The sequence below is a fragment of the Nuphar pumila genome, unplaced genomic scaffold (assembly GCF_984573655.1).
Source record: "Nuphar pumila unplaced genomic scaffold, dmNupPumi1.hap1.1 HAP1_SCAFFOLD_1110, whole genome shotgun sequence".
Classification (NCBI taxonomy): Eukaryota; Viridiplantae; Streptophyta; class Magnoliopsida; order Nymphaeales; family Nymphaeaceae; genus Nuphar; species Nuphar pumila.
This window is the reverse complement of record NW_028323589.1, coordinates 22,004-33,047: the sequence shown is the minus strand read 5'-3', so window position 1 is coordinate 33,047 and position 11,044 is coordinate 22,004. Positions and strand designations below refer to the sequence as shown.

Below are 11,044 nucleotides of genomic sequence, written 5' to 3'. Positions count from 1 at the left end.
TTTTTGATACACAGTCTGTCCTTCGAGCATGCGCGCATGTGCGAGACCGTGCCTTCACGTCGTCTTCAGATCTAAGGAGGCCGCTAGGCCTAGCCACCACCGCAAACGGCACACCGGGTGGCTGAACGCCGGCCCCAGGCACAGGAAGTGCCGCGACAAGCTGGCTGTTACTGCCGTTGGTGCCATTGACTTGCCCTTGCATCTGAGCTGGAGGAGCCTGAGCTGATCGGTGCTTATTGCTGATAGGAAAAGGATGTTTTGCTTTCGGCACCCCAGGCAACGAAGCGGTGGCGTGTGGCTTCAAGCTCGAGGGCGACCAGGCAGGCGCTTGCCTTGAGGCAGCGATAGTCTGAGCAGGAGCGCTTGTGGATGCCTCACCCCCCCTGTTGGCAGGGAATGACCGTGCGAGCTTCTCCGTCGGCGGCCGAGGCGGCTGCGGCGGCCGTGACACCCTGTCTGTCTGTGTCCTAGGCAGATCAGGTCTTGTGACGGGCCGCTGCTGAGCGGGTGGATTCTGTGACTCCAAGCCCCCCGCGATGGCGGCACCACTTGGTTGAATGCTCTGATTTCCCCCGTTGGAAGACTCCCCCTTGTCCTGCCCATCTGCATGGACTGCCTACCAGTTCAAAACCTTTGGGACGGAAATTCCAGACAAGATGGGTACACCTTGGATGCATCAGCCGCACGAGGGTGCGCTCTTAGCTTTAGTGTGCTGTTTTAGGAGTCCTTTGGCACATGACCGGAGGCTTCGCAAAGGAGATGGCATGTGAGAAATGCTCCTCATGGGCCTGCATGTATGTCCTGCACAAGCTGCAGGTCAGGGCGTTGCAGGTGATGGTTAGCACGTTATCTTATTGGCGTCCAAACATAAAGCCATATTGCAGCGCCAATTTCCAGCCGAAACGCACTCCCGCCCGCCAACTCGTTGTGCAATGCAGATGCAGCCACTCGTCTGCTTGGCGCCCTCTGCTTGGGTTTGCTGAAGATAGTGTCAGATGGCTCCGCGTCGGCATGTTCCCCAAACGTGTCTTTCTTTGTAAGCGCCGGAGCAGCTACACTTCTGCTGCGACCCTTCTTGCCGCTTCTTTGCTCTCGTCCGCTGACCTTGGATGACTTGTCTGATCGAAATGATTCGGCGGTGAAAGGCACACCCTCCGAGTCCTTGATGGACCTGGACGTGTGATGACTCGATGTGCTCGCAGCTACAACGCCTTTGCTGGGCACTTCCGTCGGGATGTCCTTTCCCTTCAGCCTCCTGCGTTTGCTAGGCGCCTTTACTGTGGAGCTCGTGCTGGAGTATCCGAATGCTTGACGAAGGGCGGCTGGGGGCTTCGTCAAAGAACGGCGGTAGGTCGACCCCAACCAACGCTGCGAGGCTGGCAGGACAAAGTGTCCGGCCAACGTGCGCCTGGCCAGACCTTGCGACATGGTCGCCATGTGCCATCCACCTTCACAATCAAGAAGCTACGTCTGGTGCAAGAAGGATGTTCCATTCAGACAATTTGAAAGTGTCGAGCCTCGCCGGTGACGATACGAGACACCGTGACACCATACCACGGTGACAGCAACCCTGAGAACGAGCGTGAAGGCAACGGCCATTCAAGTGCATGTTGCAAAAAGTATACGTGCCCTCTGTGGATTGTAGATAATGCATGTTGCAATCATGTACTGCAAGTACGTCATCAACGCCTGCGTCCTGCAATCGCAAGTGAATTGCAACCATGGTGCGGCAGCATAAGCACCGCCAGACAGGCAGCTTCTCCGGTGCAGCTCATCACCAAGACGCACCTTCAGCTACCTTCAAAAGACTTCTATACTGTCGCAGGAGTCCTAAACACATCAGTGAAATCCTGAACACGTCTCAGTTGTCCTGTGTGCTGTTTCAAACCCATGTGGACGATACGGAACGTGAAGTCGTGAAGCTATGTCCAGGCACTTACTGAATGTTCACCATTCGATAACGAAAATGCAGTCTACTCAACAGCTGGACGTCTGGCGCATCGCACTGTGCAGTTATCTGGGCCTATCTGACTGTCCTGGTTCAGGGCCGACAGGGACGAGACACCCTTCACCTTCCGTCGTCCGGAGGCCACGGCGTTACAGCAATGATGATTCCGCCAGGAAGTGACGCTCCTTCTTGGTGACTCGTGGGGAACTAGCTGGTGCCGGAAAGAGGGTGTCCATTCATTTCCATCCGGCATGCCGTGAGCCAAGGGCGTGAGACACGTCGATGCTCAGTGTGTGCTGGACATGAATCGAAATCGGCAGATGAGCCTTGACCCAATTCTGTTTACACAGCCCTGGTGCGAAGAAGTAATGCGCTGCAATGCCAGAACGAGGAGAGATACAATGTCTAGTTTGCTTGGATCATTCAAATTGAATGGACATCCCCACATCAAGATCTCCACCTCATACATGATATTTCATCATTTCATAATAGTCAACTGATACAAAGACAGACAATAAGAAACCGCACAGCCCCAGACCCATGCAGCCACGAAGCTTAATGCCCTCGCATCAATTTCTGACAACGTAAATAGCAGTGCTCATCGCATAAGGAATTTCTTGCAAAGTGCATTGTCCCGCCAACTGGATTGCTTGAGGGCGGATCGTAGGCTCTTGTAACCCTCACCTAAGGAGGCGCAGCTGCAGGCAGCCTAGACAAGCTTTTGGGAGCCCGTTCGTGGCATCCCACTGATGGTGATGTGTCTTGTGCAACACTACCGCATACACACTTCTCGAGTAAATGCCGGCGATGTCATATCCTGAGGACTAGCTTTGCAAGCATGAAGTAAATGACGAGGCCGAATGCATCGATGATTGTTGTCATCAATGGTGCGCTGGAGACCGCTGGATTGAACCTGTACGAGTTCACTCGTGTTAATGATGTTCTTAGCCTTTCTCACAAGGATGATAATAACATAAATAAATCAATCGGGGATCACGCCAGCCCCTACGCCGCAAGATGCCAAAACAAAAACGTATCCATGGGGCTTCGGCCAATATGATGACTCATCTGTTTCCAACACTACCGCAACCACTTGGACATTGGCAACTCCAAGAATTACAAATACTCGATACATATGCGATTTGCTGCAAAACCGTTTGGGTTCCACCTTCTCCTTCCAGCCACCAGTCACCAATACGGACACCAATAAGGACACGTGGCCACGGTACTTCGGTAAATTGCAAGATGAGGTATTTATATGACATGTGGCAATGTTGAAGCGTCAAACACGCATTTTTTGTCTAGAAGACGCACCCAAAGCGGACTGAGAGGCACGGAAGCAGGGCGCCAAGCAGATTTGCAAAGAACGACACACAAACGAGGCCAAGAAACACGACGAGCCCAACCTCCTGATCTAAACCACTCCAAAAGTGGCTTCCTGTGTAGATAACTAGGCCAAGGGCACCCCCCATGATGGACCCCGCGATGCTCTCTTTTGCACAAGCTCGCCCAACCTGCAAGCAGGTTTGTTTCATGCTGGTGACTGCAATTCCCTGGCAGGCCTGCATGCATCCCTCCGAGGAAACTGTTCTGTTGTGCACACTGTCGTTGCCCTGCCAGGCAGTCGTTTGTCATGATGCCAGGAAATCTCATAGATCCAACAGCTCCAGCCTCACTGGGATGACAACAAACATCCTTTCTTGCCGTGAACAACCCTATGGCTACGTGTTTCGTGTACAAATCGGGGCAAGGCACAAGGGGACATGCCCTGGTAGCAAGATCGCAAGGCAGATGTGACTCTCAAATGACGACTTGTCTTTTTTCGCTCATGCAGAACCTGCCCTCGCTAGCACCCAAAACGATGTTGTCATACTTGCATGAGCGCTCTAGCATGCCCAAATGGCGCGCGATGCGCATAACACTGATGCTTCACCAACCTTGATGGCACGCTGCACCTTGCGCAGACCTGGCACATTGATTACCGTAATTTGCTTTGCTTTGAGCCTTTGAACCGCAGCAACTCCAATACCACTCTATCAGATTGGGACTGCACACGCTCGAGACGCACAAACCTCTACTCCTGAATTGCGGACCCTAGAAAACGCATGAAGGGCCCCGTGAAGCCTGATTTTCGACTGATCATCTGTGGAACTCAGTGACAGATAGGAGAGGCAGTACGATAACTGAGATGGGGGCACAGGCAATTGTTGTTGCAACACGTCCCACAAGTTTCCTGCTCTTGTTCTTAAAGGTACTGAACAAACAGGCTGACCCTGTGCCTTGACACCCCCGGGCCGTTGATCATGAGATTTTCTGTGGAGCCAAGTGACAAGTAGAAAACGCCAGTACGATAACTGAAATGGAGGCATAGGCGATTGTTGTTGTGTCCGACAGGTCTCCTGCTCTTGTTCCTAAAAGTACTGAACACACAGGCCCACCCTGTGCCTTGACATCCCCGGGCCGTTGTTCTGCTGTGCTGCTCATGAGGGTCCTGCATACCTGTTCCCATTTCCATGGGTCCACTTGCTTGAGGGCGAGAGCGCGAATCATCGTCGTCACTGACTGCGAGCCGGCATTGCCCCCGTGGCCGATGAGTAGCGGGACAAAGTATGATAACTGGACCTGCCGTTTGAGCACCTCCTCAAATACTTCTGTCACAAGCGCGGCTACGAGCAGGCCCAAAAAAAAGATAAAGAGCCAGTGCATCCGCTGCTTCACGATATCTACAACCTTCTCCTCGTCATATCTGCACGCGCCATGCTCCTCTGTATCGAGGGTCCTCCATGGGCACCACGGACAGCACAAATGCCCCAATAATACAACGCTATGCTATGGTCGGCTGTACGATGCGACGGGGCGAAGCTTTTAGAGCCAGGTACAATGATTCGCAGCCACAAAGGCCGTAAGCTTGCACCACATAAAACGTCCCGGAAAACAGTGCACCAGCGTACGTACTCTGCCTCGGATCGCCAGGGCATGAAACTCATGGCGAAAGGGCGCTATTAACGTCACTTACTCAAAGTAAGTTACGTGTGAAGCCGGACACGTATGGTCTTGTTGCTACGAGGAACATAACGGAAAGCTAGCCCCGATGATATCGCTGCGCATACCTTGAATCATCTCTGCTTGCAGGCCCCCTGCCATGTCCCACGCTCAATTCGCCATGTTTGGGGCTACTGTCCTTCGGAAGCGATGGTGGAAACCCCATGCCCATGTCAGCCGGGCAGGAAGATGTACTCAGGCAGACATCCAACAGCCGGCTAGTTCCTTGGCTTCATCCTGTTCAAGAACGAATCAATAGAAATCTGCCCAAAGCCGTAAGCTGGATGAAGTTAGACGCTCTTATGCCAAGGACAGCGCTGTCATCTCTAAATCTGGATGCAGGGTTATTGGCGAGAACGGAATATAGGCTATCGTGAGGCACATCGGGAGTACGCACTGTAGTTTTCCATTACTATGGTGTACAAGGCACATCCTCGTTGCTTGCTTTCCTCGATTCCACAAAGGAAATTGACCAGAGTTGCTTTTTGGAGGGCCGCTGATGCAGATAGATAGGCTACGATAGTCCATGTTCAAAGCATCATTCGCATCCGCCATTCTATCCAATAATTGTTGGCAATACATGTCGTCTTGGAACGATAGGAAACGAATCAATGTATCACATCATGCATTGAGCGCATGTTGCTCCCATGCTCCGTCGGAATCATATCATTAGATAGGCAAGGTTACGTTCCCACAACAGTTCTCAACAGGCAGGAGATGCGTGTCCACGCTTAATCGGTGCAGTTCAGTAATCAATTCACGTGATTGTGTTGGTGATATAAAGGTGACAGCTGACTTTGCGCTTTTGTCTTCCATTGGGAACGCGGTCACTTGCCTCAACTGAGTGCTTGTGAACGACTTGAGTTCCTCCTGGTTCAGATGCACGTCATCAATTGTTCAGATTGTTCGAGTAAATTTCCTTCACGTTATGATCAATTGATACTCATTCATTTTGCTGGTGGAATGGTATTGATCGGTCTAGCCTTCACCGCGATGATTTGAGTTTCGGGGGGCGCACATTTGGAATTGCCAGAAACGTCAAAAGGAAGTATGAGCTCAGCACGAGCCACGTCAAAGAAAGACGAAACCGTCAAGGTATGCGTGTGATTGGCTGGCATTGCTGATTGCAACTAACTGCCTGCACGTGTCGCTCGTGAGGAACCTTGGATTGCACCACACCATTTAGGCCTCTTTTTGGAGGCGTGGAGAACATGGATGATGTCGTCATCCGAGCAACAACGATTCGTCTTCGTCAAATGTTGTAGTTGTCCTGTCTCATCATGTTGTATCAGCTCGGTTTCCATGGCATGGGCACGAGTGTCAGGGGTTTCTTCGAGCTGCCCATGCGCATGTGACGCTGAATATCACGACTTCTATGTGCGACAAGAAAAAACACTTCTTCAGCAGATTTCGTGTCATTTATGAAGACTGTGTCAGAAATTCAGCAAACCTCATGGCTCGTTGTGACCTGAGCCTTAGGCAGCTGGGACGAGGCTGCACGCAGTACGGAGGCTGCGAGGGATCCAAATTCCAAAACAGCAAAACGTCATTGCAGCAGCAGACCCCGTTTGCGGCTCCCTTACATCCCTGCCCCTACCCTCGATGATGTTGGCTTGCAATGTCAGCGCCAGTGAGCTGGCTAGTGCAATGCATCCTGAAGCTTGTTACAAGGCTACTGGCGTGCAGGTGGTGGTGCGATGCCGGCCGCTATCCAAGCAAGAAATGGCAGACGGGCGGAAGCAGATCGTCGAGATGGACGTGAGGGAAGGCAGTGTGCGTTTGAAAAGTCCAAAAGCTGACCCCAGCGAGCCTGCAAAGATGTTTACGTATGACCAGGTCTATGACTGGAACACCGAGCAGATTGAGATCTTCAACGTGACTGCCAAACCCATTGTAGAGAGCGTGATGCAAGGCTACAATGGCACTATCTTTGCGTATGGACAGACAGGCACAGGTGCGCACTTGCATGACAGGGATGCTGTGGCATCTCTGCGCTGAAAGTCCTGACACATCCCATGGGAGAGAGAGGACAGTCCAATGCTGACCGTATTCGTAACCGGTCTCACATGGCCTGTGCTTCCACTTGAGCATTCCATCTTTAGATCCGTTTCTTCTAGATGTGAGCATGGTTCTGGTACGAATTTGACTCTGTACTTGGCGCCCATACGGACAGGAGCCAAAAAGCACACCCATAAGTACGCTGGTTTCTGCGTAGCATAGCAGGATAGTTTGGGCATGCTACACAACAGTGTATGAGAAGCGACTCTCCTGTCTCTTCCCTCGTATCATGAGCAACAAGGAAAATGGTGAATATGGCTCTCGTACACATGGTCCTCTGCTAAGCACATTTGTGGCACATGCACGTCAGAGCGAATAGATTGAATCCTGTTATTGGGGGGGTTATTGGGGGGGGTAGGACTGGGGAAGTGAGGGTCATGGCGCAGTACCCATCTCTTCTAGACCAAATCCTATGACGGTGCACCTTGTCACCTGCGTGTCAGGGGGCTCAATCGATGCCGAGAGCTCGTAAGTAAGGCGTTTGCATAGACGCCCTGGTTGCTGAGTGTGCACACCACATTTCAAGTGCCTGCAGCATACGCTTGAAAAGTAAGCTATCACATCAGAAATATCAATCATAAGCTGTGTGTTAGATGCTTCTGCAGCCTTAGTTGTCTGAGCTTGCTTGTGGTATGTGTGATTGCCGGTCGGACGGTGAAAACAACAGACCATGCATTGTTGTACCAGCCGCAGGGCGTCTGTTCACACAAGTTCCCGCTGTATTGCAGGCAAGTCACACACAATGGAAGGCTCCTTCGACCTTGCAACGCCCCACCTGCGTGGTATCACGCCGAATTCGTTCGACTTTGTATTTGACCATATCCAAGAGGTCAGCGGCAAGGGCAAGGAGTTTCTTGTGTACATCACATACCTCGAGATCTACAACGAAGAGGTCCGCGATCTGCTCTGCAACGACAAAGGCGGCCCAATCAAGAAGCTTGAGCTGAAAGAAAACATCGAAAAGGGCGTGTACGTGAAGGACTTGTCCAAGGCGCGGTGCCATGCCTGCTGACATGCCCGGCCGCAGCACTGTTGCGAATGCTAAGCTCTCCACTTGCAGTCATACAACTCCTTGTGCATGCCCTGGCGCAAGATCCTCCATGGCCTCTTGTCCGTTGTTGACTTGACCCTGTCGGCTGCTGCATTACAGTAAGGCAAAGGTTGAGAAGGAGAGATTAAAGTAGTTTCTTTTAATGAAAAAAATACTACGTTAAAATGAAAAAAAAAAAACATCACGCTTGTCTTGCAGTGCACTTGTACATTTTAACACTTCATATGCACTTCCCTAGTACATCCCTCCAACCAAGCAAGTGCGGAATGTGCTACTTTTTATCCAGTGTGGTTGCACCTGTATGCATTTCGCAAGCGTGCTAATGGCGGCTGCTGCACGTGCAGATGGTGGTAAAGAGTGTGGCGGACATGAATGGGTACTTGAGGCTGGGAAAGAAGCACCGCGTCACAGGTGCCACAGCAATGAACGACGAATCGTCGCGCTCGCACTCCATTTTTACCGTCATCGTTGAGTGCAAGGAGACATATGCCGACAAGACTCCAGATGCTGGAGACACACACATCAGGTGAGCTGCAAGCTTCGCCTTGCCTGCCTCGATATGCACTGTTTCAAACACATCCCTCCAGATAGCTCTGGTTGATCGTTCCCTGTTGTGGATGTTTCATTGGCTGGCGCATTGCACGAGCGTGGTTGTGAGTATGCATGCGCTGACTGCTTGAACGAGACTCATCATCGATGGGCAGGGAACCCGTGAATGGTTCCTTCGCCAACCTGTAAAAGCGGAGGCAAGGAAGACTTTCGTATGCATTCTCAATGTCTTGAGACAGCTGATTAGCAGGCACAAGACGCAGCGGGTCATGACGCCAAGCACAAACGAAGATGAAGGGCTTTGATGGCAGGTGAGACAACCGCTATCAGTCTCGCACCTTGGTTGTGAAAGGTCAGCAACACCTTCACCGGCAGCAAGTCGCAGAAGGCCGCAAAGTTTAGAGATACACTTCGGGTCGAGGTACAGCAGAATCTAAACTGTTTCTATTTCTGCTTCTGAAACAGGAAGAGAAACTGAATCTGCTCGTATTGCAGAGTGGGGAAACTCAACTTGGTGGATCTCGCCGGTTCGGAGCGGCAGTCAAAGACAGGAACAACTGGAGACCAGATGAAGGAAGGCATCAAGATCAACATGTCCCTTACAGCGCTTGGCAACGTCATCGAATCCTTGGTGTCATCCTCCGCCAACTCGCACGTGCCGTACCGGGACTCCAAACTCACGAGGCTGCTGCAGGATTCACTTGGTGGTAACACCAAAACGGTGATGGTATGGCTACTGGGCTGCCTAGATAGAAACGATTCGTGTGCATTCATTTGCTCACTTGGAAAGGAGAGCTCTTGAGAGGAAGGTTGCCTGTGTCTCTCCTTCGCCCCGTGGCCGATCACGAGCAAATAGAAATGTTGGGAATGTAGGATGTGATCATCGGGTTTGCAGGAGGGGCTTCTCCGCCGCTGCCATGACTCATGTTGGCACCATCTAATTCCATTCTTGAAGTGTAACACGACATATCCACTTCCATGTGTATCCAAGCGTACAACACCTTTGCTAGCAGGCCTCTGCCATTAGCAGGTGCCACCACCAGCACTTGGGCATTGATACAAATATATGAGAGAGTGCTCCCAATAAAGGATTTAACATAGACATAGTAGTACCTGGAGTTGCCAATGTCCATATGGACGCAGTAGTGTTGTAAAAGGTACATCATCATTACAGCACACAGATAATGGCAGGAAATAGATGCCTCACCATCATCATCACACAGTTAAAGGACGGTACAAGACAGAGTAGTGGCACCAGCATTCAGCGTTGTAATCATCCGTGGACGTGGGAGCAGGTGGCGAATATCGGACCGGCCGATTGGAACTACGACGAGACCCTCTCTACGCTGCGCTATGCAAACCGAGCAAAGAACATCAAGAACAAACCAAAGATCAACGAAGATCCAAAGGACGCAATGCTGCGTGAGGTTCAGGAAGAGATCTTACGATTGAAGGAGCAGCTGGCAAACCGGGGGGGGGGCACCGGCGGAGGGGGTGTTGTTATCGTGGAGAAGGTCGTCGAGACGCCACTCAGCGAGGAGCGCGTCCAGGCTATCCGACAACAGGTGCAGGAAGAGGTCGCTGCAAAGCTCCGAGAAAACCATTCTGCAGAGGCCATTGCTCAGGCTAAGGCCGAAGCGCAAGCAACTGCACGGTGAGCTGCCCAATAGCAGGCCTTGGATGTCAGCTGCGCTGCATCTCTTAAACTTGTTTCAAACTGAAGCATCTGGATCGGCCGCCATTTGCTAACATGAACCACCTCTGTTGGGATGAGACATCAAGCCATGTCGCACCCCTTGTGGATAGCTTCCAGCTCAGTTTGGGCTGTCAGTTGTGATCAACCATCTACGTGGCATTGTCAATCCAAGCATTGTGGCCAGTGCTTCGCCAGAATGGGTTTTGACCCCCATTAGCTGTCCCAAAACTCATGCATTTTGGGCATCTGGACCCGAAACTGGCAGGGTCTGGCGAAGCACTGATCATAGCTGAGCAAACAAGGTCTGTGTTTCCATTTGAATCGTGGATGCCTGAACGCTTATTGCCTGAGGGTTTGACCGCTGACGCTCACACAATACATAGAACATTACATAGAGACAGTGCGAGTGGCCCAAGCCGCATTCTTGTGGCTGCAATGTCTGGAGGGATACCATGGCTGAGACCAGGGAAGGGCTGAAAAGGTTTGTCCTCAAGTTGCTGAGCTGTGTGTGCAGGGCTCAGCTAGAGGCGATCATGTCAGAGGCAGGGTCGACGACGAAACAAAAAGAGGAGGCACTTGCGTACCTAAACAAGCAGAATGAGGAGATCAGCAAATACGCGGAGGCCGTGCAGAAGGAGCTGGAGGCCAAAGAGAAGATAGAGGCCAAGCTCAAGGCCATGGAGGACCGCGTGCTGCACGG

General features: G+C 51.7%; 1 protein-coding gene across 1 annotated transcript; it reads left to right on the top strand.

The window, feature by feature from the left end:
* Positions 1 to 6,595: 6,595 nt before the first annotated feature.
* On the top strand, positions 6,596 to 10,306 carry LOC149809534 (kinesin-like protein FLA10). Its single transcript, XM_089994786.1, has 5 exons — positions 6,596 to 6,944; positions 7,777 to 8,039; positions 8,444 to 8,625; positions 9,144 to 9,375; positions 9,944 to 10,306. Exons 1-5 carry the CDS (start codon positions 6,596 to 6,598, stop codon positions 10,304 to 10,306), a joined length of 1,389 nt encoding a protein of 462 aa, XP_089850912.1.
* The last annotated feature ends 738 nt before the right edge of the window (positions 10,307 to 11,044 follow it).